The following is a 26923-nucleotide window of genomic DNA, read 5'->3' as shown; positions in this document are numbered from 1 at the left end:
TTTCACTGATGTGTATGCAAACAGCTTGAATGTGTTTAAGAGTTGTTATCCACATTGATTCTTTGCAGTGTTAGCAAGAGGATGGAGATAGTTGTTGGAAGGGATAAGAATGGGAGTGCAAGGTGCTGTGGTGTACCTGTCCTTGATGTAGGCACCAAGGAGAGAGCTTTGCTCTGTATCTAATAGCAAATGTCCTGGCAGTGTTGGGGTCAGTGTAGAGGCAGCTTCACCTGCAGATGAAAGGAGCAGAGGGGGTATTACTCTATATTTAGCTCTCTGTGGTTCCTGTCCTGGGAGTGTTTGATATGGACAGTGTGGAGGCAGCATTACTGCTTTCCACTGTACCTGACTTCGCAGTGTTTGATGGGAACAATGTCAAAGTCGCTTTAGTTTCAAATTAAAGGAGTAGAGGCAGCTTTACTCTGTATCTAAACGTGTGCTGTCCCTGTCCTTGGGGTTGTTTGATGGGAACAATGTGGACAGAGCTTTTATTTCAGCTGAAGAGTAGAGGTTGCTTGACTTGCCACTTCACCCTGTGTTTGATGGGAACAGTGTAGAGAGAACTTTGTCTCTAACCCTGTGCTGTCCCTGTCCTATGGATGTTTCATGAGGTCAGCCTTGAGGCTGTTTTACTTTCAGTTTCAAAGAAATAGTAGGACCTTTGCTGTAACTTTAAAAAAGTAGACGAAGTCTTACTGAGTCTTAACTCCTTGCTGACCATGGAGAGTTTGCTCGGGCCAATGTTCAGGAAACTTTACCTTCAGTTTAAAAAACCAGAGGAAGCTTTACTCTACCTAACCCCATGCTGTCCGAGTATGGGAGTGTTTGATGGGAGCTTTACTTTCAATTTAGTAGAGTCTAGGGAAATGTACTGTGTCCAATCCTGTGCTGTCCCTGTCCTGGGAGCTGTTAATGGGGACATTGTGGAGGCAGCTTTACTTGCGGTTTAAAAGCACTGAGGGAGTGTTTGGTTGCGACAGTGTCGAGGAAGCTTTACTTTTTCAGTTTTAAACAGTCGAGGAAAGTTTACACTGAATCCTTACCCTGTGTTGTACCTGAAACAGAAATGGGAATTGCTGGAGAAACTCCGCAGGTCTGGCAGCACCTGTGAAGAGGAAACCAGAGTTAACGTTTCTTCCCGTCCTTTGTGTGTTTTATGGGGGTGGTGCAGTGGATTCATTGCTCTATCTAACTCAGCAGTATACCTGTCCTGAGAGTGTTTGTTGGAATGATGGTCTGAGCTGTATAATCTGCAACATTATTTCCAGTGCCTGTGTTTTTAGAGCTCATTCTCCTGGCTAACTATAATTGTATTTAACTCTGCAGATCCATTGCTTGTGGACATTTTATCTCTTGTCTATGAAATGCTGTCACTGATAGCTAAGCACACCAGGTGTGTGACATTTTTACACTGCAATTGACCGACATCAATTATAAATGCAGTGTTGTTTAGAATGGAAAGATAAAGATAATCTTGAATATTTTATTTTAAAGTGGAATTAAATTTCGTCTGCATGCATGGCCCATTTGACTTCTGCACTCTGGTTCCATGACACCTTTTCTTAACTTGCTGTGCATTGTCGAGAGCAAAGGGCTTGTCTGCTTGTTGAAGTTGTTACAGGACTTCTTTAGCTTCTCTGCTGTTCACAACTGTAGTGCTCATTTAACTCTGTTTTTCTCAGTCCACCAGTCACCAGTCTCGAATGTGAAGTGGAGTCGGCGAGACCTGTTCTCCAAGGATCTCCTGGAATCTGGGGAAAGTGCAAACCTTTCCATGTACTGCCCTGATTACACTGTGAGAGCACTAAACGACCTTCAGGTTCTCAAGGTAATGTTGCAGCTAGGAAAGATAAGGAAAAGGGAAAAGTACTGAATGAAACAAAAGTGGAAAATGTTGTGGTTATATAATGGAGTTTGATGGAGAGACGGAGATGGTCAGTTGTCATCTAATAGCAGTGAAACAAGTCAGATTTCTGGTCAAACTCCCCTGTCTGAGGAGTTCTTTCTCATTTTACATACATTCCACTTGTAGAGTTATAGATGGTTTTAAACGGTGTCGTCTTATACATTATGACACACTATATAGGAATAGTGAGGACTTGTATCCAAGTCTTCTGGCTCAAAACAGGGACATTAGTGTGGAGCTCTTTGTTTTTGAATTCTGTATGAAGTCTGCATCTTTTTGGAATGGAGTTTGCATTGCAAGTATTAATTGGAGCAATGTACTAACTTTGCACCTCTACCTGCCACTGTTAAGAAAGGGCATGGACAGACTCTGTTTTGTTTCCCTTCAGGTTACTCGGCTGCAGTATTTAAATGCGATTATGGCCTCGAGAATACACAATTCTTCACTGTCGCCAGATACATTTGAACTCAAAGTGATTCCCAGCAGTCAAGCAAAGTTGCTCAAAGACCAAAACTCCTCCAGAAGTGAGTGATTTTTTTTGATGCAATGGCCTTCGTAGTTTGGAGGCTGATCAAAAGAGGCTGATTCGGAATGAAGGGTTGACTTAAGAAGATTGGCTAAACAGGTCAGGCCTTCATTCATTAGAGTTTAAAAAAATGAGAGCTGAACCTATTGAAACATTGAAGATTCTGAGGGGGCTTGACTGGATAGGTGGTGAGAGAAAACCTCCATGAGTGGGGGCAGACTCAGGGGCATGGTTAGAGAAAGAGGGGATATTGGTTTAAAATTTAAAGAATTTAATCTCATGAGGAAAAGGTAGGGAAGTGGCCCAAGGCTGACAGCTGGCACAGATGTGACTGACCTGATGGCCTTCTCAAGTGCTGTAACATTGCCACAATTGTGGTGTTGGGGAGTCAGTGCAGAAAAGAGTGGGAAGCTAAACCCACTTTCGTGAATTGGGACTTACGAGGAAAGATTGAAAACTGGGGCTTTTCACTTCAGAAAGTAGATCTATTGTCACACTATATGACTATCTTTATTTGACACAAGATTGCTATGAAAATGGAAACGTGTGGAGAGGCTGTCAAGCACTAGAGGCAGTGTTGAAAGGAAGAGACCGCTATAGGAAGTGCATGTGTAAATACTAGAAGTAGTTGTGAAGCCATTGGCACCAGAATTAGAGCAGTTTTTTTCAGTCTTATTTGAGGAACAAATTCTAGTCTGAAATAACAATACCGTCTTATTTGTACTCTCTTGATCCATCCTTCATATTCATTGTCCACTGTAATTTAACTAGTGAGGGGGAAGGCTGAGCATCTGGGGAGTGCTGAAAGTCAATGATGGCAAGCTGTTATACGTTGCTCTCCACTAAGAGAACACTGTAGCGTACCCCTAAGGCCAGTTGGATTTCGAAGAAAGAAAGGAAAAATGGAGCAAAAGAGAGAAAAGATCTGAGATGCTTATCCTCTGGGCTCTGAGTCACTGTCAAATAAGCTGCATGACATCTCAAAACTCACTTGGGGTATCTTTGATGAAAGGTTGACTTTTTTTTTCCCTAATTGTTGTTGTCAGGTACCAGCAGAAGTAAACCACAAAGCGAAGAAGACAGTCCTGAGAGGGATGATGGTGTCTAGCCTAAGAGAATTGGCAAGGGGATTTGGCTCTTGTGTGTCCAAAGCCACACCACTTCAGTAAGCTGCGAATGTACTGTGCTAGTGCCTGGCTGGAGCTATGGCCATCCATTTGCTGGACAAACTAATTTGTTACAAAGTGGGTTTGGGATGGGTTGGAGAAAGGACTTTGTTATTTTTGTAGACTTTGTGCACCAGGAAAAGACTGGCATATGTAATGCTAAGACGACTAACCGTGACTAATTTCTCAGATAGAACTCTTTCTCTGATTTTTAGACTTGGAAGGGTTACAGTTTTAATCAGTTGCAGTATAATAGACAAAAAGGTTTATTATCACTCTCTCCCATGGACAACGAGGTCTACTGCAGTTACTTGAAGACTACAGAATGCAGATGTGTTAAAGCAATATTGAATGTGAATATACCACAGTTCTTTTTAAAATTGTTTTTCACCCCCACACTAAGATGAATGCTATTTATAGTAAAGCCCTGATTGATGAATTCTCTTGAGTTTCTGGTTGTTAGCTTGCAAGCCTTTCAGTCCACGCAAAGTCTTCATTTAAGAAGGAGGAAAAGTCTTGTGTCTCTGCAGGGATTTTTACTATCTCAGGATACATGAAAGTACTTTACACCCATTAAAGTGCTTTTCAAGCATAGTCAGTGGTGTAAGGCTGGCAACGCAGCAGACTGATGCTCACTCAGCAAGATCCTGCAAACTGTAACGTGCGAAGGATTGGATAATCTGCTTTGATGAAGTTGGATGGGCAGTAATTATTGAGTCTGGACAGCAAGTGGTAAGCAGGGGTGGAATCTCCTTTTTATTTTTGCAGTAGTGCTGACAGACCTTTGACATCCCACCTGAGAGAGCAGGATGTGGCTGCTGTTCACTGTTTCATCCAGAAGCTAGGATGTCCAACTTTGCAGCTATGCCCTCAGTACTGGACTGGCTTGTCAGCCTGGATAGTTGTGTGGTTTATGATCTGTGGTTTTTACCTGACCACATGTCAATAATGTGGCTTGAACTGCAAGTCACCAACACAGACACTGTCGACTCCCCAGCTCTGCTAACTTTCGGGACATGAGATATTATTGAGCTAAGGACGGAGAGATCTGCTCTGCAGTAGTATCCTTTGTGGTCTGGTGAGGCTCTCTTCAGGGCTGCTTGGTGGATTCTTAAACTAAATACAATGGGGGAACCAAACATCACAATAACCAGTGCATTCAGGGAACCAGAGGGGAAATTGTTTTAAAAATCAGTTTTGAGATGTAATGATTTCTGCACAACCCTTGCAGGAGAGGCTCTTTGCCACTGACCAGGCACTGTTCATACTCCAACCAGTGCTTTCATATTTATTCACCTTCTGTCCAGAACTGAATTCCTGATTCAGCTGGTTTGAAATTCTGCATGACTGCCAATCAATTCTTAAGAGATAAGGAAAGGTCAAGCATGAGGTAGGATCTTTGGGCCACGAGTTCATTACATTCAGTAATCTGGACCCGAGATGTATCTTGTGTTCCTTTTGGATGGAGCTGAATGATTAGCACACATTATCCCTTGACAAGAACTCTTTAAAAATTGTTGTGTCCAAACTTCTATTGGCTAGACTGCCTGATCCAAACCCTCTGGATCTTCGTTTATGATCTGTCTGACAGGGCTGGTGCAAGCCTTCAGAGTTGATGCTGTTCTCAGCATCATGGGTGTCTGGAAAGGGAAGGTGAATAAACATGGCTTGGAAGTTCCCCTAGGAAGGAAGGAGATTGCATTAATTTTGTCACCTCAGAAGCAATTAACAAGCTTCACGGACTGTGAGGCACCTTTGAAATGTAGTTACTGATTCGGTTTTAAAAATACCAGCTGATCCATGTGGAGAAATATCTGGTTAAAAACATGAAGTGACTATGAGCATATCTTTTTGAGGGGTAAAACTTGGCCTAAACCTAAGCGAGCAATCTCACAGCTCTTCAGAATTAACCCACATCCAAGATCTTTTGCATCAACTTTGGAGAATGGATGGGCACCTCTGTTTGATGACAACTGCGAAGGTGCAACACTCCTTTCCTGCTGCATTGAAATGTTGTTCGAGATTATCAGGCTTGCGTTCTCTAGAGTAGCACATGAACTGACAAGCTACCTAAATTCACATTCACCTCTTCCATTACACAGAGAGCATGTATAACACGATGATGTTGGAGCAAGTGTTTTCATCAAATGCTGTATCCTGTACTTGACTTTCTTTGAGAGAAGATCCTGGAACTACCCAGCTCGATGTATTTGGACTTAAGGGCATGCACCTGGTTTGTATCACTGAATACTACAACGTATTGATTCATCTTTCAGAGAAGCCTAAACCTACACACTACCATGTGCTTCAGTTAAAGTTGGGCTTGAGTTGCTAAATGTAAAGTATTTTTACCACACAAGTGATAGCCAATTACCATGCCATTGCCACCGCGGAATCCTGTCAAATGTTGTCCTGTGGGTTATTATTGAGCAGAAACCGAACTGGGCTCGTCATTTAAGTATTGTGGTTACAAGAGCAGGTCAGAGGCTTGGTATTTTGCAAGTGAAATAAACCCTGGAATTGGCCGAGTTATTGTTAAATACCCAAGTGACTTGCTGATGTCCTTCAGGGTAGGATCTATCTCCCTTACCTGGCCTTCGTCATGTTTGACACTCTTCCCCTCTGAAATGCTTACAGTGTGCTTGCTTGAAGAAGAAGAGCCCCTGATGCATGAATTAAAGTGCAATCTTTTAAATGAGAAATAACCGGAGATGGACCCAGAGTTCATTAATGTCTCAGGCTGGTCATGGAGAGCATTTGTTTTGCAGAATGATTTGATCTTCTAATTTCTGGTGAGCTTTTGACAGTTGTTTCTCTGACTGCCATTACTGAACTGTTCTGAAAGAGGAAACCTAGCTGCAGTAAGAGCTCCAGTTTAATTTGAGTGGTTTTGGTGGACTGCTAGCTCGAAAGAGGCAAATATATTGTTTGTGAGAGGGGAGAGAAGCTGGATTCAACCTTGCTGCTGTAACCCAGGCCAGAGAGAGGGCTAAAATACTGCACTGATCCTTGACTTGTGTCCCTTCATCTCTTGCTCCCAACAAGGGAAATTTGAACTCCTGTCTGAAGTCATCGCTGACTTAAACCCTTGTGCGAGAAAGCACCTGGGTGTTTGTGAGGAACTAGCACTTGATAATCACCTTGGATGGTCACTTGCTGTCTGATATGTTTCTCTGAAGACTTTTGCCATCTTTTCGTCATGCATGCAGTGTACTCCTTGGTGAGGGCAGGTGTGTAGACCATGATCAAATCTTGCATCTTTTTAATCAGATTTTCTGCAGCATGTGCCAAGTCCACCTGCAGCACGCAAATTGTAAACATGCATACCTGCTCTCCTTGTCTTTCGTGGGTGTTGGTACAACCAAGAGAAGTTCTGACACAAACCGAGAAGTTGCATGTTCCATCTCCACTTTGTCCTGTGCAAGCTGGCTTCAGGTGGGCTATGTGGTGGGATTGCTACAATCAGCCTCAATTCTCTGGGAAGGGGAATCAGAAATTCACCCGGGTGTTTCATCTCCTGACTGCTTTGAGTGAGTGTGAGGATGCGATATACCTCTGCAGTAAAGTCCCACGCTCACTAAAGAATGGCCAGCCAGATGGGGTGCAAGAAGCTGAGTTCAGCAACTGACAGGAAGGATGGAAACCAAGAAAATGCAAAAATGCAAATCCTGCATGATAGCCTATCACGACTCTCACAGATGAAAGTAGAACTAGAATGTGATGAGGCACATCCAGTTACTTTCTTATCTCACCTTTGCTTTTGATCTGATTCTGTCTGTTTCTTGCTGATCCTTCCCTCTTCTGTTAGTCTGCAGTGTTTCACTGTTGCTTGCATTTAAAAGCACACTGTCTAAAACTACATCAGAAGTAATTTATAAAAACTCTGTTTTACCAAAGAGTCTAGCAAGAAATGTAAGTGCCAATAATTCAGCCAAAATCAGACTTGTGCTTGTTCAAAACACGGTTGTTTTCCCAGTATATCTATGAGGTTCTGAATCTAGAAGCAATCATCAGGTTTCAGACAAATGATTTTGAGGGTTACTTTGTGCACTTGTGTTTTATATACAAACAAATGTATTAAAATTGTGTAGCTTCTGGTACATATTTTTAATCACATTCCAGGTAAATATTTTTTAATCATTGCAATTAAAAGGTACCTCTCATTTGTATGTACATTTATATTGTAATATTGCAGATATATATTTAAGAGAAATGGGTCTGTATTGTGTTGTATTGTACTGATGGAGCTGTTGCGTTAGATTGCAGGTCAGTTTAATAAATTTTTAAAAACCTCCAAGTGAGTGCAGTGTATACTGCAGCGGCACCAGCTTGCTGTCTGAATTCACCTCCCTCAAAAACTGCACGATGATTGAGAGTTTGTCTTCTCTTGAGGCTGATGTTTGAAGCTTTATTCTTTAATCCTTTTATGTCCAGCCCTTTGTGTTGTGTGCTGTCAAAGGGTGCATTTAAGAATTGAATGTACACGCATGCATATTGTATAATTTTTAACTTGTTTTTGCCTATTTCTTGCCTTCATGGGTGTCAGCACTGCAGCTTCTTACTTCCTCATCTGAGTACACCTATGTGTAGGCAGATTTACTTGACCATATTTGGCAAATCATCTGTTACAACTGAGTATATTGAATGTTCACCAATTTGCTTCCTTTTGGGAGGGGAAGGGGGGAGAAGCAGTGAGTAATGGAAATGCAGGTTGATCTCCGACCACCTTACCCAAGCAGTAGATCTCACTGTTGCCAGTTAAGGTAAGTTGGCACAGTTAAGATGTAGATATTTTGTCCTTGGATATCTGTTTGACTACTAAGGGTGGGATATCTGTACCAGGTCTTTGTTGGATCTCTGGAGGCAGTGATACTTGAATCTGCATACTGCGCAGACTTTCTGCTCTCTCACTCATTCCACATGTCATGAAGGGGCTCATCTTTCACAAGTATACATTGTTAAACGCTACCACCCTTGCTGCACACCTCTAAGGCAGTCAGTTACCGGCCACTTTCCAATCCGCTCCTACTTTCCCTCTTTCTCGATCTTTGCAGTGGGTTTTGCATTTGACTTTGGAATGTTCTGAGGTTGTAAAAGGTGATTTGTATAGATGCAGTTTTATTTCTCATTTACCATAGGTCTGCTGTGTCTTGCATTCAAACAACAAATTATGACAGTATCAAATGCTAGTGCAACTGAATTAATTGCTGCTGTAATCGACTGAAATTGGAGCATAGGTACCACTTCAAAACAATGTAAGCAATTCCTGAAGTCCAGTATGGCAATCCGTTCTTGGGAAGGATGTAGTTAAAGTCTGGTTACCCACCTCGAACTGTAGTACTTTGTTCAGCATTGGAGGTTTACTCTTCCAAGTCATCTTCAGTTTTTTAACTTTATTGAGTTCTTGAAATGGGTGAAAATAGTAGGAGGAGGCAGGTAACTTCACGGTACTGTTCTACCATTCTGTTGTATTATATCTGTAATCCAACCCCATAATCCACAGTGTCACCTGTTGAGTGACTTCCACATGTGTATCTACCCCACTTGCTCCGTCAACTCTGTTACTTGATCTCAACTGAAGTGAGTCAGACGTGATTATTGCTCAACAAACCTGGACTTCATATTCTCCAAGTCAGAATTGACCTTGACCTTGAGAATGTTCCCGAGTTATTTTCACTGCCCCGCTCAGAAGGGTTTATCCCTTCTCACCTCTTGTTTTTCAGTAGACATGATAACAATCTTTTAATATATATAACACTAATCACATTTGTAAAAAAACACTGAATGATTGTGATCATTCTGCAATTTCCACCCTTCTCTCCATAACCCAGGATCAACTCATTCAGCATGTGTGACCTTGTTATCCTCAAAGTAATTCTCAAATCATATTTTGAGTTTAACCATTATTTCAATTTCCTCTCTTTACCAATAAGTCCAGGTAAGTCTTTTAAGTGATTAAATATGGATTTTCTTGACTTAAAACTAATGACCTTCAAATCAGGTGGAATATGTTGTTTAAATAGGGAACTGCTTGGTAGTGGCAGATACCTGTCAATCAGCTGAAAGCATTTTGTTCATTCGATGCTTTTTATTGAAGCAGGAACATAAACTAACTGGCGATTCATCTAAGCTTTAAGGAAGGGGGATGTTTTTCAAATCACATGGTCAGGAGACTAGGCCTGAGTGAGATCACAGGCCTGAATAACAACGAATTAGGTTAATGAGAGAATTTGATGGATGGAGGAAAGAGCTGCTTTGAGTAAGGATTATTGCAACAAGTGTAGTGTGTTAATTATCAGTTGGATTTAGTAAGATTTACTGATTTTTGTAAGGATTGTTAAGCTAAGACCAAACAAAATGGAGTTATTAAAATAAACCAAACTGGGAGCCATGTGGGAAGGAAGTTAAGAGAATTAGTCATTGTCAAGAGTTTAGTGGCTTGGTGGTTGAAAGGGAATGGGTGACCAGTGGGGAACATCAGGGAGGTCTTGTAGGAGTTCTCTTAGGTCCTGCTTGCTAATTGGTTTCCTGTTTTGGATTTCATTGAGGGAATTGGTTGCTCAGAGAAGTGTAGTCACACCCAAGGTTGTGGCAGCTTTGCTGTACAGCAGAGAAGATGATGAAAAGAAGAGCAGTAGTGATAAGGGGATTTGTGGTTGTGGAAACAGGTATCTGTAGATGTAACTCCAGAATGGTATATTGCCTCCATAGTGCCAGGCTCAAAGATGCTGCAGAATAGCAGAGTATAAATATATACAAATCCCCGGGTTGCGAGTGGATTCCAATCTTGAGGCTGTTCACAAGTTCGTTTGTATGCAAGTCGGAACTTAATGCAGAACGATGTAAAGGAGCCATTCATAAATAGAGGAAATGGTTGTACGTCAGAGCTTTGAAGTTTCAGCCTCGTATGAGATTGCATTTGTAAATTAGGGACCCCCTGTATACACCTTTCAATGCTGTCAAACACCTGTGCTGTACACTTTTTAACCTTTGCTTTTTTCTGTCTTTCAGAGTCATTCGTTAATTTCCCCAGCTGCTTCTGGGGTAACGTGAACAGCCGGAGATCATGGTCCTCAGTGATTTAGGTAGGAAAGGGCACAGTGGTTCTGAAAGCAGGTTTTAGGAAGCGAGGCACGAGAATCAAAAACAGACCTCTAAAGCAGTAATCTCAGAATTGCTGTCACTTTCACGTGCTCGTGAGCCTAGAAATAGGAGAATTGGACAGTTGAATTCCAAGCTGGAAAGCTGATATAAGAAGGAGGGCATCAAGATTTTTCAAGTTCTGGGACGTGTTCTAGGGAAGATGGCCTGGATATTCTATCCCCAGAGCGGGACTAGGATGAATATCCTCACAAGCTAGCGGGTTTAAACTAGGTTGGCAGTGTAGAGGACACATCCCTGTGACAAATTTTTGAGTCCAGGCTGGGAGACAGATAATTATTGGGTGACCATGACAGACAAGAAAAGCGAAGGTTAGAACATGTGCAGTGAGGAGTTTGACAGTGTTAATATGTATATAAACGCAAAGAATATACTAATTTTTTTTTAAAAATGGGGTGGTGTTGCATTATTGACTGAACAATCAATTTCAGCTGTCAGGAGGCATGATACCCTCAATGAATCCTCAAATGTAAGTTGAATTCAAATTAAAACAGGGCAGTCACACAACTAGGAGCATATTGGAGACCTCCAAATAATGAACAGAACATTGGGAAGCAAGTATGTAGGCAAATTGATGACCGCAAAAGCAATTCAGCTGTCACAACTGGCTGATTTAACTACCTTAAAATGAACTGTGATACAAGCAGTATGCAAGACATGGAGGCAGAATATTGTCAAACTGCTTTCAAGGGATTTTTTTTTACTGGCATGTAACATTTTGACATGTTCAGCACAGAAACAAACCTTTCAGTCCAATGTGTCCTTGCCAACCAGATGTCTTAAATTAAACTTGTCTCGTTTTTCAGCACTTGGCCCGTATACCTCTAAACTCTTCCTATTCATATACCCGTCCAGGTGCCTTTTAAATGTTATTGCACCAGCATCCTCCACTTTCTCTGTAGCTTAATCCATACATGCACCACCTTTGCAGACAACAGTTGCCCCTCAGGTCCCTTTTAAATCTTTCCCCTTTCACCTTAAACCTATGCCCTCTACCCTGGGCATAAGATCTTTGTCTATTTATCCTATCCATGCTCCTCATGATTTTATAAACCTCTATAAGGTCACCCCTCAGCCTCTGACGCTACAAGGAAAACATCCCCACTCCCTTCAGCCTCTCCATGTAGCTCAAACCCTCCAACCCTCGCAACATCCTTGTAAATCTTTTCTGCACCCTTTCAAGTTTCACAATATCCTTCCTATCACAGGGAGACCAGAATTGTACACAGTATTCCAATAGTGGTCTAACCAATGTCCTGTATTGCCGCAACACAGTCGGAAATGACACTGAGCAAGTGAATGAAGTTGCAGTAAGTGGTCATTTAGGGCTAGAGACCGTGATAAAGTTATATTTAGCATTGTTATGGGGGAAAAAAAAACTCAAGTTCCAAATTTTATGGCGTTCAGAGAAATCTGCCAAAGGTGAACTGGATATAGCTACTTGAAACAAAATCAATAGCGATATTCAAAAACAAGATTCTGTTGGTCCTGTGCAGACATATCAAAATAAAAAAGGTGGTACTGCCAAATCTAGAGACCTCACCCCCCCCCCCCCCGCTCTTCAGATATATACAGGATAAGATAAGGCAAGAAAAGAAAGCTTATGACTATCACATGAAGTTCTTTGTGCAGAAAGCCTGGACAAGTATAAAAAGTGAAACAAGAAAGGAAATTAGGAATACAGAATGAAGATAAAATAAAATATTGAATGTTAAAATGAAAAGAAATCCAAAGGTCTTCTATCAGCGCATGAAAACCAGAATATTGAAGGAAAGATCAGGACCTACCAGAAATAATCAAGATAAGTTATTCATAAATGAAGATGATGTGACAGGGTCCTTAATGAGTTCTTTGTCTCTGTCTTCACAAAGGAGCAGGAAGATGCAGACATTCTAGTTGAAGAGGAGCAGTGTGAAATATTAGATAAAGTAAGTATAATGTGAGAAGTACTGACATCCTTGAATGTGGATAAGTCACCAGGGAAAAATGGGTAGCTGTTAAAGGATGCTAGGGAGAAAATACTGGGTGACATATTAGAGAAATGGAGGTCTGTCAATGTCTTTTCATGGTTTAAAACGGAGTGAGAATCCATTCTCAAGATAAATTGTCACTTGGGACCATGCATTGATAAGGATTGTCAGCATGGTTTTCTTCAGCAAAAATCAAGTCTATCTTCCTCAAAAAAAAACCTCAAATTAGTAACAAGGAGGATTGTTGAGGTAATCTTGCCGCCCACATGGGATAAATGTCCTGGAAGTCAGACCCCATTATTGCACAAGTCCCCACAAATGTGAAATATGACCAGTATAATCACGAGGAAGGTTAGTTCACCTGACTGTGTGACCACTGAGGCATAAAGAAGCTCTCACTATGTTCTGTTAGTGAACAAGAAAACTGAAATATATTTATTTGTAAGAAACATATCCTTTAACAGGTGGCATTATTATGAATTGCAAAGATGCATATTTACACTATACCACCCATAAAATCCAAACACATACATGTTCATTCACAAATAGGTCAGGCAACGTAGACAAGGTAGATAAGTTTATGGTGGGTGGAAAATATAGGCAGAAAATGAATCAAGTTTGTGGATCAAGGGTCCAAATTAAAAGATATGAAATGGGGTGACTTTCTAAGAGTTCTTTCAGTTTTTGGTGGTAATTGTTGTGGACCAGGCCAGACCCCCCTCAAAACCTTTCAAGAAGGTTGCTCAGACCCTAACTTTTCTAGTTTTGTTAAGCAGGTGTTAGGATGGATATTCCAGGAGTGATGCAGTTGGTCAAAACATTCGGTTTGAAACAAAAACGAATTTATTTACATAGTACTGAATGCACAAACAAAACAAAGCAGAAAATAGGATAACTTAACTACTTTAAAACCCAGTTGACACTATCACAACTTAATAATGCTGTTCCAAATACTTGCAACATCCTCATAAGCACCCCTTTGGCAAAAAATGTACAATCAAACACAGGTTCTTACCATAGAGATATCAGTGATATACATACAGAGAGGGTCAACCTAGAAATGTCTCTTTGACCAGCAGCCTCAGAAACTGACTGCTTGCTAAAACCAAACCAAACCAAAGAAAAGCTGAGCTGGGAGAACTGGCCACTCCCCTTTCATTCAGAGAATCCTGACAGTGTGGAAACAGGCCATTAGACCCAACAAATCAGCGCTGACCCTTTGAAGAATGTCTCAGTCAGTCCCATGTCCCGATTACTTGACATTTCCACTGACTAATGTACCTAACCGACACATCCCTGAATACTATGGGCAATCATTAGCATAGCCAATCACCTAATGTGCATGTCTTTGGACTGTGGAAGGAAGCACACGCAGACACGGAGAGAATGTGCAAACTCCAAACTGACAGTCACCTGTGGTTGGAATTGAACCCGGATCCCTGGTAATGTGAGGCAGCAATGCTAACCACTGAGCCATCATGTCGCCCATAATTGAGCCTATTGTGCAAGTGTATTTTTTTAAACTTGAAAGCCTCTTGACTAAGGCAGTATCTGTTGGCTGCAATCAAATTGGCCCTAAAACCCACTCAAACCAGCCCTTCTGTGAAGGAGAGTGAGCAAGCAGACTTGCTTCATAGGCTTTTGGACCTCTGAGTTCAGAGCCAAAACTACAACTTAACCAGTCCAAAAGCTGTTGCTGGGCAGTTGCTTTGTATTTCAGTCCAAAAGTACCTGATGCCAGCTCGTCTTGTGCAAATATCAAATCCAGATTCTCCCTGAAATTACATATACTTGTGTAATCAATGAGTAGACACAATGTAGTTGCCCTTTTCCTTTGAGTTGTTAAAAAGAAACAAGTGGATCTTTGTCTGTGACAAAGCATTTCAAATTTCCATTTTCCAGTTTATATTTCAATAACATTATGTCACCGTAAAAATCATAACGTGAATGTTGTCTGTATGAGTTTTAGTAAGCCCATTTGATGAATTCACAAATTGCATACTGGTCAGAAAAGCCCATAGAATACAGGTGAATGTGGTGAGTTGAATCATAATTGGCTCAACAACAGGAAATGTCAGATTACTCTGAAATTTGCAAGTGAGACATATCGGTCAGTTGGTTGGCAGCGAAGAGAATAGCCGTCGATTCCAGAATTGTACCAGTTTTTGGATGGAAGGATGGCAGTTGAAATTCAGTCTGGAGACGTGTGAGGTATTTCATTTGGGGAACGCAAACAGAGCTCGGCAATTCACAATGAAGGGAGGATGTTGAGAAAGGTATAGGAAGTGAGGAACCTTGGCATTCATGTACACTGACCTTTGATGGAATGTCTGCCTTTATTGGACAAGTTATGCAATGCAAAAGCGGGTATGTAATGTTGGAACTGTTTGAAACAGCTGGTAGGTTACAGCTGAAATTACAGGAAAGACATAATTGTATTGGAGAGAGTACAGAGAGGAATGACATGTATGTTGCCCAGGCAAGAGAATTTCACCTATGAGGCATGATTTGATTGGCTGGGAATTTTTCCTCCGAGCAGAGGAGGCTGGGCAAGATGTTACTAAACCTGAAAGGGTTCTGAAAAGGCTTAGAAGGATGTTGCCAGAGTTGAAGGGTTTAAACTACAGGGAGGCTAAATAGGCTGGGGCTTCTTTCCCTGGAGTGTCGGAGGCTGAGGGGTGACTTTTTAGAGGTTTATAAAATTATGACGGGCATGGATTGGGTGAATAGCCGGTGTCTTTTTCCCAGGGTAGGGGACTCCAAAACTAAAGGCATAGGTGAAAGGGGAATTATTTAAAAGGGACTTCAGGGGCAACATTTTCATGTGGAGGGTGATGCATGTACGGAATGAGCTGCCAGAGGAAGTGGTCGATGTGGGTACAGTTACGACATTAGGAAGGTATCTAGATGTCAGTATGAGTAGGAAGGTTTCAGAGGGATATTGCCCAGATGTTGGCAAATGGAAATAGATCAGTTTAGGATGTCTGATCGGCATGGACGAGATGAACTGATGGGTCTGTTTTCATGCTGCATGACTCTAAAATACTGAGGGACCGATATATAGTAGAGTGAACTAAAATGTCAGTTATCAGGTGCCACAGATTTAAAGTGATTGGTGTACACAATATGGGGTATAAAAGGTACTTGGATTTGCACCTGAAGTGTAGTAATCTGGTAGGCTATGGACCTGGTGCTGGTAGATGGTATTAGATAGGGAGGGGTGTTGCGGGCTAGTATTTCTCTCAGCTGGCACAAAGACAATGGGCTGGATGACCTCTCTCTGTGTTGTAACTTCTTATGGCACTACCTTAAAAATTTTGACCTGTGTAGAGCCTTTTACGTCCAACAGATACCCTGAAGCCCTTCACAGCAAGCCTTTTATTAAGGTAGTCCCTGTTGCAATGTAATGAATGTGGTAGCCATCTGCACACAGTCACCTCCCATAAACAACAATGGGGTAGTGATCAGCGGACTTCATTCTTGTGATGTTCATTGGATAATAAATACTGGCCATGATACAGGGTTTAACTCCCCTGCTCCTGTTTGAAGTCGCACATCTGGACAGGGGAATGGAACTGGCGTCATGTTCAGGATTTTGTGCGATCTGCTTACTGGCCCAGTCGAGAACACTTGCATAAAGTCATTGCTCAACAGTCGGTGCTGTCACTTGCACAGACTGAGTCACCAGCAAGTTGACTTCTCCACTGTTACAAAATATCTTCCAAATCCAACCGACAGAACTTGGCATTTTTATCTTTGGATGGATTCTGAGAACTCTGTTGCCAACAACCTCACCTAACTTTGCAGTGAAAGAAATAATGTTAACATTGAGGAATCGCCAGCTTGCACTTATTCAGCTATTACTTGCAGCTGTTTGATATTTGAAATCTGATGTGTTATTGAGTGATTTCTTAAGAAAGATGACTCATAAGTGCCACCCTATACACTCATGGAGTGGTTTTACCCCACAGCTATAATAATTACTGTCAAGGGCAGTGCTGTGAAATCCATTTTTTGTAAATTACTTCAATTTTTGATATCAGACAGCATTCTTCATTGGTAGATCTTTTGAGCATCTGGCTTTGGTTTTCCTTTGTTAGCTTGGCTGAAATCTGTGGCTGTCAGTTGATTTTTTTTTCCATATACAATGGCAATTTCCTCTTCAGATTGCCTTGTTTTTGGGAGGGATTGGGAAACTGCAATAAAAGCAGGATTTTCTCTTGTATATTCTCCCATGGGATGTGGGCATCTCTGGCCAAGCCAGCAATTGTTGTCAGTCCCATTGCAAAGATTACGGTAAGCTGCTGCCATGGCAAGTCGCAGTTCCCCCAGTACCTGTACACTCTGCAGTCATGTTAGGGAGGGAGTTCCAGCATTTTGAGCCAGTGACGGTGAAGGAATGATGCAATAGTTCCTGGATGATGTGTGACACTCAGCTTAGGGAAAGTACACCAAGGTTGTCTGAAAGTGAAAGGGTAGTCGATGGTGGAGTTGAGGGTGTTGAACCTTATGGGGACCTCCTTTCTGTTGGAATTCTGAACATGTCTAAGGAGACCTATGTTGTTACTGTCATGACTATATATGCATCTATAAACTAATCTGCTGATCATTTTTAAGAATAACTTCTAATCCTCATCAAAGTGACCTCTAGTTTACTTAAGACACAAGTGACCAGGTGGTGCGTCGGACTGTAGAGGCAAAAGAAACTTAATGAGTTCCATTGGCACAGCATGAGCCCACATTGAAGTGAACGTAGCAGGATTTTGAGGTTTGTTCGGCACTGAGATTTGATAAAATGCACTTTCTGAACTGTCTGGCTGAATGGATAATCTCTTCTAAGGAAATTTTTAAATTTTGCACATAAATGCACAACGAGACCAGACTAGTCTGAAACTATGCCCCAAGCAAGACCCTATACCTGAACACGCAGTTACTGAGAAATTATGCAGCTGGATGGTAGCTCTTGGTAATTGGATAAACAGGCAAATAATGAATAACTTGTATTTATGTAGTGCCTTTGAATACTGTAATGCATCCCAGAGTGCATTAGAGTAGGGACAGTGTGATCAGATAGTGGCCACTTTGTGCACAAGATGCTGCCACATGTTTCATTGGGAGAAACAATTTGACGGTGAATTTGGTGGGTTTATTGATAGTTGGGTGACAGTTTTGTTGAAGACTGCTTGAGTATGTTTTGTATCCACCTTGGTTTAATGTCCCATTTTAAAGACCGTACCTCCCATAGAGCAGTGTCTCCTGCACACAAGTTTGGCTGTAGATTGATTTGAGTCTGAAGCTGCCTGATGCAGAAGTTCAACGAAAATTGACGATTTTTAAAAAATTACTTGTTCACGGGAGGAGGGCATCGTGGGCTAGGTCAGCATCATGTGTTGCTGGCTGCTGGAGCCTTGGACTTGACATTCAAAAAGGACAACCAGTCATGGGGCTGAAATCAGATAATTCCTTTATCATTATTCCTGGATATGTCCTATCCCACTAGCAGAGGTAGTGTCACAGTGGTAGACAGTCAGGAGGGAGTTACCCAAGGAGCTCTCAACATTGACTTTGGACCCCATGAGGTCTCATGGCTTGAGGTCAAACATGAACAAAGAAACCTCCTGCTCATTACCATATACTGTCCTTCAGCTGATGAATGTTGACCGACACTTGGAGGAAACCCTGAGGGTAGTAAAGACACAAAATGTACTCTGTCAGGGAATTTAAATGTTTACCATTGAGAGTGTTACAGCAGCTGCACCACTGATCGAGCTGGTCAGATCCTAAAATACATAACTGCTAGCCTGGTTCAGCAGCAAGTGCTGAGGGAAGCAACAGGAGGGGAGTTGACCTATCCTTACCAATCTGCAGGTGGTGTATTAGTAAGAGTGACCATTGCACAGTCATTGTGGAAAGAAAGTCAAGCCTTCACATTGAGAATGCACTCCATCGTATTGTATGGCATTACCATCGTGCAAAATGGGACAGACTTTGAATAGATCGAGCAACTCAAGACTAGGTATCCATGAAGCGTTTTGGGCCATCAACAGCGGCAGAATTGTATTGCAGCACAATCTGAAACGTTATTGTCCGCCATATTCCCCACTCAACCATTACTATCAAGCCAGAGGATCAGCTCTCGTTCAATGAAACAGGAAGTCATGCCAGAAGTAGCACCAGGCATACCTGAAAATGAGGTGTCAACCTGGTGAAGCTACCAAACATGACTACTTGCATGCCAAACAGCATAAGCAGCAAGTGATAGGCAGAGGAATCTCACAAGCAGCAGATCAGATCCAATGTCTGCAATTCTGCCACCTTCAGTTGTGAATGGTCATGCAATGAAATAAATGATGGAATAATCCAACATGCAAATGCAAAAGTAAGCTGAAGCCTGTCAGAAGTGCCAAATGGATGATCCATTTTGGTCTCCTCCAGGGGTCCCTCGTCTTCAGTCAATTTGATTCACACCAGGTGATGTCAATGAATGGTTGGAGACAACCGGTACTGCACAATCTATGTGCCTTGACATTGTTCCAGCAATTGTACTGAAAACTTGTCCTCTCGAACTTGCTGCTCCTCAGCCATGTTCCATTTGCAACACAGGCATCTATCCGACAAAATGGAAAATCGCTTTGATACACAAAAAACAGGACAAATACAATCCACCCAGTTACCACCCCATCGGTGTACTTTTGATCATCAGGAAAATGATGGAAGATATCATCCACAGAGCTGTCAAGCAGCACCTGCTCAGTGACACTCAGTTTGGGTTTTGCCATTCCTTACCTCATTAGAGCCTTGGTTCAGACATGGGCAAAAGAACTGAATTCTAGAGAAGAGTTGAGAGTGACAGCCATTGACGTCAAGCCCGCATTCAACTGTGTGTGGCACCAAGGAGCCCTAACAAAACTGGAATCAACAGGTATTGGGTCCTTCACGAATTGGAGTCTAACCTGGCACAAAGGAAGATGGTTGTGGTTGTTGGAAGTCAGTCACCTCAACTCCAGGACATCTCTGCAGGAATTCCTCAGGATGGTGTCCGAGGCCCAACCATCTTCAGTTGCTTTATCATTCACTTTCCTTCCACCATAACGTGAGAAGTGGGGATGTTAGCCGATGATCATGCAATGTTCAGCAACATTTGCAACTCCTCAAATGCTGAAGCAGTCCATGTTCATATGCAAGATTTGGACAGTATTCAGGCTTTGGCTGACAAGTGGCCAGCAACATTCAAAGAAAATTACAGCACAGGAACAGGCCCTTCAGCTGTCCAAGTGTGTGCCAGTCTAGATTGTCTATCTAAACCTGTCACCCATTTTCGAAAGAACAAATACGCTACACAAATGCCAGGCAATGGTTATGTCCAAGAAGAGACCATCTACCCACAGCCCTTTGACATTTAATGATGTCACCATAATTGAATTTCCCACTGTCAACATTCTTAGGCTTATCATTGACCAGAAATCCAACTGGATTCGCCAAATAAACAGTGCTTACAGAGCATGTCAGACGCTAGGAATACTGTGGTGAATAACTCACCTCCTAACTCCCCAGTTCCTGCCCACTATCCTCCAAAGCTAATTCAGGAATGTGACGGAATACTCCCCTCTTGTGTTACGACACGGCGGTGAACCCTTCTGTGAATAAAACCAAATATCCAGGAAAGCTCACCTTGCCTCGTAATCTGTTAAAATATGAGTGACAGAGAGTTCCCCAATACCGCTGTTTAAAGAAAATAACATAAATTTTTTGAACTCTAAACGTGAGCATTAAACAACCATTCACAACCCTAAGGCCCCTTTCGCTTAACTGCTTATTCCCTGCCTCTAACTCTATAACTATATGCGGTTCCAGTAAGACACTTATTAAGATTACATCGACTTAATTTCAGAATCTTTGGTGTCTTTTTCTTCTGGCTGAAGACCTTCCTGGGTCACCTTAGAATCATATAATCCCTTGTGTGGAAACGGACCATTTGCCCAACAAGTCCACACCAACCCTCCGAAGAGGAATCCACCCAGACCCATTCCCCTACCCTATTACTTGATATTTACCATGACTAATGCACCTAACCTAGACATCCCTGAACACTATGGGCAATTTAGCATAGCCAATTCACCTAACCTGTACATTTCCAGACGGTGCGAGGAAACCAGAGTAGCCGGGGAAACCCATGCAGAAATGGGGAGAATGTGTAAACTCCAGACAGGCAGCCACCCGAGGCTGGAATCGAACTGAGGTCCCTTGTTGTGAGGCAGCAGTGCTAACCACTGAACCACCGTTCATTTACTGCGAATGTGTTTCATATGAAAAGATATCTTTGATTGTGTTTACTAATTTCTTGGGTCTCTCTTGATGGCAGTTGCTCTCTCTCCGATTTTCAAAATGCCTGCTTTGTATATCCCCAGTATCGGATCATCTCATTGGTTTAATGTTGGCAAAACAATAAATTCAAACTTAATTGGGTTCTAGTATCATGGGGCATACACTGGTGAAGTTCAAATTGTTGTCAAAACAGCAACCAACACTCAGGTATCCATTTCACAGCCAAATGTTACATATTTTCAATTTTCCAGTACACTCCTGGGCTGCTATCTAGTCATATACACAGGTGCTTATAAGCTCTCAGTTCAGAACAGCATTTACTCTCTCTTAAAGGTACAGTACACGCCTTCAACTTAATAACACTTGAGAAGTGCAGCTCCAGCAACACTCAAGAGGCTCAACACCATCCAGGACAAAGCAGCCCGCTTGACTGGTACCATATTCACAAACATCCACTCCCTCCACCGCCAATGCTCAGTCGCAGCAGTGTGTAGCACCTACAAGAAATTCACTAAATATCCTTCGACAGCACCTTCCAAACGTCTGACCACGACCATCCAGAAGGAAAAGGACAGCAAATACATGGGAACACTGCCACCTGCAAGTTCCCCTCAAACCCAGTCACCATACTAACTTGTAAATATATCACCATTCTTTCGGTGTTAATGGGTCAAAAATCCTGGAACTTGTCCATAAGCTCATTGTGGGTTACTTACAGTGTATGGACTGCAGTGGTTCCAGAAGGGAGCTCACCATCACTATCTCAAGGGGTATCTTTGGACAGCAGGCCAGCCAGTGATACCCAGATCCCACAAATGAATTTAAAACAAAGTAAAATTCTTAGAGCTAACAATAACTAAAATGGAGTATAAATTGAGTAAATGTCAAATTATCTAGTTTGGCAGGAAAAGAAAGCAAAAAAAAAAGTACATGACTTAATAGAGTGCAAAATTCCATGTTGTAGAGGGATCTTAGTGTTCTAGTGTATAAGTTGTGAAGTTAGTGTGCAGGATACAACAAATAATTGAGAAGGCTGTTGGACTTTCTGATAGAAATTGAACATAAAAATAAGAAGTTATGCTTCAGTTATGCAGGACATTGGTGAAACCTCAGCTCAAATACTGTGCGAAGTTTTAGTCTTCTTAAACAAGGGAAGATGCAAATGCATTGAATCAGTTCAGAGGAGATTTACAAGATTGATAAATGGAAGGAAGGGGTTGTCTTATGAGGAAAGGTTGCACAGGCTGGGCTTAATTCCACGAGTTCAGAAGAAAGAAAGATGACCAATTGAAGTTCTGACTTAGCTTGACGAAGTGGTTATGGAAAGGATGTTTGCTATAGAAGGTGAATTAGGGAGCAGTTTTTAAAATTAGGAGTAGCACTTTGAGGACAAAAATTAGAATTATTTTTTCCTGAGGTAGATATATTTTTGTTAAACAAGGGGATCTAAGGTTATTGGGAGTAGGTGGGAACATGGAATGGGAAAAATAGACTTTTCAGCCTTGATCTTAATAGGTTTGAGGAGCCGAATGACCTGCTTCTGGGAATCCTACTGACATATGTTCAGCACGGATAATCTCTGCCTAGATTTCATGATGCAAGTTTTCCTAAAGCTGGTGAGGACCAGTAGGTCAGTGCAAGAGGGGAAAAAAATCCCTTGAAAGTGGCGCTTCGGTTACAAATTTAATTGTATGTATGCTGTCACCGTAACCTCAGTGAAGTAATTGGCTTCTCTGGCTTTCTGTTATCAACCAATCCCATATTTTTTCATCCTGTTCTGTTTTTAATCTCCATCTCTCCCTAATTGTTCCTGTAGCAAGTCTGTCAGATCATTGTTTCCAAAGTGCATTCTTAGCTGTCTTTCTTTCTCTAACTGCACTTTAGTATCTGAAAAGTTGATTGGGACTTTATTGTAATTTATAAAGAGTTTGAAGGGAGCCATTGGAAAGGCCAGTATTTGTCGTGTATTCCTAATTGCATTTTAAGTGAGTGACTTATGATACAATTTCTGAGAACACTTTAAGATTCTACTCCATTGCTGTGGGTCTGGAGTCACATGTAGGCCATGGCGGATTTCCTTCCCAAAAGGGTTGACTATGGCCTTTTGAACAGCTTTTAATTGCAGGTTTATTAATTAATTGCGGTTTAAATTTTGCCATCTTTTGGTGGGATTTGAACCCATGATCATAGACCATTAGCCTGGGGATTAGTTCAGTGGCATTATTACAATGTCACAAACTGTCCATGTTGAGTAGGTGGTCTTTAAGAAGTCCCAAGGATTTGAACAGCAAAATAAAAGGCTATGCATCGTGCATGTCAGTCACTGCTTAATTCCCCAGGGTAGGATCCGAGACCCAGCCGTTTCATCTGCTCTAACAGTGACCTTCCATCATTATAAGATTAGAATTTCATTACTTGCTGATGGTTGTGCTGCGTTTGGTACCATTTGTGACTTGTCAGTTTCTGGATCAGTCCTGGTCCACTTGTACAAGACCTGGACAATGTTTTGGCTGATGGTATGATGATAAGCCATAAGTGACCTTCATGCTATATAAGTGTCAGGCAATAACCACTTCCATCAAAAAAAATCTCACCCCTTACCCTAACATAACAGATCCTGAAACTTATGTGTACCTGCCATGTACAAGATGTATTTACAAGAGCAGATCACAGGCTGGTGGTTCACCACCTGATTCCTCAAGCATTTTACACCACCTCCAAGATAGAAGTCAGACATGTGCTAGAATATTTTTCACATCCTTAGATGCGTGTAGCTCGAAAAACACCAAAGAAACTCAATTTAATCGATGCCTCATCTACCATCTTAGGCATGCAGTCCCTTTAGGCACTGCAGCATAGGAACAGACCAGAATGGTCAGGACATACTGATCTGTCACTTAGGTGATCATGGCTGATCCTTGATCTAATTTTGGTTTCATATGCTTACCTGATATCCCTCGACATCTTTTATCCTCTAGAAATGTTTCTTTATTAAATATATTCAGTGAGTCAGCCTCTACAAAATACAGTGATAGAAAATTCTACAAGTTCTCCACCCTCTGAGTGAAGACATTCATCGTCATTCTAAATACGAAGTGGTATATCGTGTGTTGAGACCATGATCCTTTGTTCTGGACTCCCGAGCCAAGGGGAAACATCACCCCTGCATCTAGTCTGTCTAGCCTGTCAGAATTTTATATGTTTCAGTGTGATCCTGCCTTGTTCTTCGAAACTCAAGTGAATACAGATCAAGTGAACCACGACCCTCACCACTCACTCAGAAGGACGAGGGCAGCAGAAACATTGGAACACCAGCACCACAAGTTTGCCTTCAATTCACATACCATCCTGGCTTGGAAAATTTCCCTTCTGCATACCATGTTAGACTAGTTGGTCATTTTCAGCTTGCGTGTAATAGACTTGTGTAATCTACATGCATTAAGGGACATGGAGAGAAGGTGAGAATGCAGAGTTAGATTGCAGATCAGCCACGATCTCACTCAATGATGTAACAGGCTCAAGGACTGTTATACCACTGTCATATCCATTGGAGGGAAAGACCTCACACAATAAATTAATGTTTTAAATCAGTGATGATGTTCTGGACCTGGCACACACAATTAAGTAAGTATCTGCTGTAATTTAGGATGGATTGATCACTGGCTTCCTCCCTCCAACTCACAATACCATGTGTCCCAGACAAGTTCAACATGTTACCACTAGAGGGACACCTCACATTTCCTTCAGGGAACTGGCAAAGTGCCATCTCTGTGTGAGAAAGCGTTATGTGGCACTTTCCACAGCAGCCGCGCTCACCCATAAAATTAACATCTCCGACTAAAGTGCAGTCTTCTCTCCGTCATTAGGAAACAGTGGCCGACTTCAGCTGCACCAAGCTAGGAACTTGTATTATGCATAATGCTTGCAGACCTGTGTTGGGATCACTCTCTGGCTCTGTATTTTAGACTCCTCTCAGAAATGCCTTAAAGCCCTGCTCCCAGAATCACCCCATTTGTTTTGTTGGCAAGCTTGGCAGCTGTTTTGTATTTGGGAGGAGTCTTTAAAGTGTCCAGGAGACAAATGATGGGGTTGACCGTTATCTTTGAAACATCACAGCGACACCACAGCCACTCTGGCATCTACTTGAACCGAGAGAATGTGCAGATGGTCGGCCTCCTTAGGTCCCACAGGAGCTGAGCTTTGCCAGTTTGTTAACTCAGGCAGTGTTTTGAACCTGGGATCTGACTGTTTGAATCTGTTTGCGAATACAGACAGTGTAAATCTGGGAGCGGTGAGGAGAAGCTCTCTTTCTCATGGACCCTGTTCTGCTCTGCGTGGGGAAGTCTTGGGGTAAAAGGATGTGAGCCTGAGACAATTCACCCCATCAGCTTGGGTCTACATGGTTTTCTGGCTGGGAGTGGATGGCAGTTTAGAGAGACGGGGCACATTAGTTCCAGGATATGTAGTTCCGACTCCTGCTGAGCTGAAGGGAATGATGTCAGTGGAGGGCAGCTGAGGCTTAAGGCCAGCAGTGCAAGAACCAATCTCAGGAATAGTCAAGTGTGCTCCTGAGGGAGTTCTGCCTTTCATTTGAAATGTCAAATAGTGTGGACACAAAAGGTCCTGCATCACTAGAAGAAAAGTGGGAATGTTCTTCCTGTTATTGCAGCCCACATTTTCCCTAAACCGACAGCTCTAAGAGATGGTTATTTTTTTTCTCTCCAATCCCCAGCATCCATTGTTGTGTGTTGCAGGTGAAAGACACAGTGGATGAACAACGAGTGCATAAAACTTTCTTCATGTTACACCACCAGGAAGCAAGGAAGCACCCGAGTGGCCAGTGGCAGGCAGGGCCCTTCTCATCAAAGGGATGGAGATGATTATATTGCTCTGAGTGGAAGTCGGCTGTCAGATTTCCTACCCTACAGCTCCCTAGTTGGTGTGATAGCTCAGTGGTTAGCATTCCTGCCTCACAGCATCAGGGGTCTGGGTTCAATTCCACCCTCGGATGAATGTCTGTGTAGAGTTTGGACAGTCTCCCTGTGATTGCTTCGGTTTCCTCTCGGTGCTCTGGTTTCCTCATACGTTCCAAAGATGTGCTAATTAGGTGTACTGACCATGCTAAATTACCCATAGTATGCTGGGTAAGGGAAGGAGGAATGCTTTTTGGAGGGTTGGTGTGAACTCAGACCGAATGGCCTGCTTCCACACTGTAGGAATTCTATGATTTTCTTCAGTCAATTTAATTCACTCCACGTCATATCGAGGACCTGCTGAAAGCTTTGGATACTGCTAAGGCTGTGAGCCCTGACAACATTCTGGCAATAGTACTGAAGGCTTATACTCCAGAACTGGCCATGCCCCCAACCAACCTATGCCAGTGCACCTGTAGGACTCGCATCTCCCTGACAATGTAGACAATTGTTCAAATCTGTCCTGGACACAAGAAGCAAGGAAATCCAACCTGACCTAGAACTGCCCCAGCAATCTACTCTCAATCATCAGTAAAGTGATGGAAGGGGTCAACAACAATGCTATGAAGCAGCAGCTGCTCAGCTATAACCTTAGTGATGCTTAGTTTGGGTTCCACCAGGCCAGTCAGCGACTGGTCCAAACACAGACAGAAGAGCTGAAGTCCAGAGGTGAGGTGAGAGTGACTGCCCTTGATATCAGTTTCTCATTTGACCAAAAAGCCCTGATAAAACTGGAATCAGTGGGTATGGGGGAAACTCTTGATTGTTTGAAGGCATAACTGGTGGCACATTGGAAGACGGTTGTGATATTTGGAGGTCACTCATCTCAGCTCCAGGGCACCTCTGCAAGAGTTCCTCAGGGGAGATTCCTAGGTCCAACCATCTTCAGCTGCTTC

At 42.3% G+C, this 26923-nt stretch overlaps 1 protein-coding gene across 2 annotated transcripts in view; it reads left to right on the top strand.

Moving 5' to 3' along the window:
- Window positions 1-26923, top strand: part of LOC122543177 (metal transporter CNNM3) — an 87305-nt gene that overhangs the window by 13281 nt on the left and 47101 nt on the right. Inside the window, exons 6-10 of one of the 2 annotated variants that reach the window (XR_006309941.1) lie at window positions 1683-1828; window positions 2295-2430; window positions 3479-3597; window positions 10610-10683; window positions 12631-12687. Coding sequence is in view for 1 of the 2 variants with exons in the window: in XM_043681599.1 (XP_043537534.1) it covers window positions 1683-1828; window positions 2295-2430; window positions 3479-3540 (344 nt within the window). In the remaining variant the exon portion in view is untranslated. Of the gene's footprint in view, window positions 1-1682; window positions 1829-2294; window positions 2431-3478; window positions 7896-10609; window positions 10684-12630; window positions 12688-26923 lie in introns of those variants that run through there. The other variant, XM_043681599.1, reaches the window with a different exon arrangement.

This window comes from Chiloscyllium plagiosum, chromosome 42 (assembly GCF_004010195.1).
Source record: "Chiloscyllium plagiosum isolate BGI_BamShark_2017 chromosome 42, ASM401019v2, whole genome shotgun sequence".
NCBI classification, from domain to species: domain Eukaryota; kingdom Metazoa; phylum Chordata; class Chondrichthyes; order Orectolobiformes; family Hemiscylliidae; genus Chiloscyllium; species Chiloscyllium plagiosum.
Note: the sequence above shows the minus strand (reverse complement) of the source record. Positions and strands in the feature narration are given on the sequence as shown.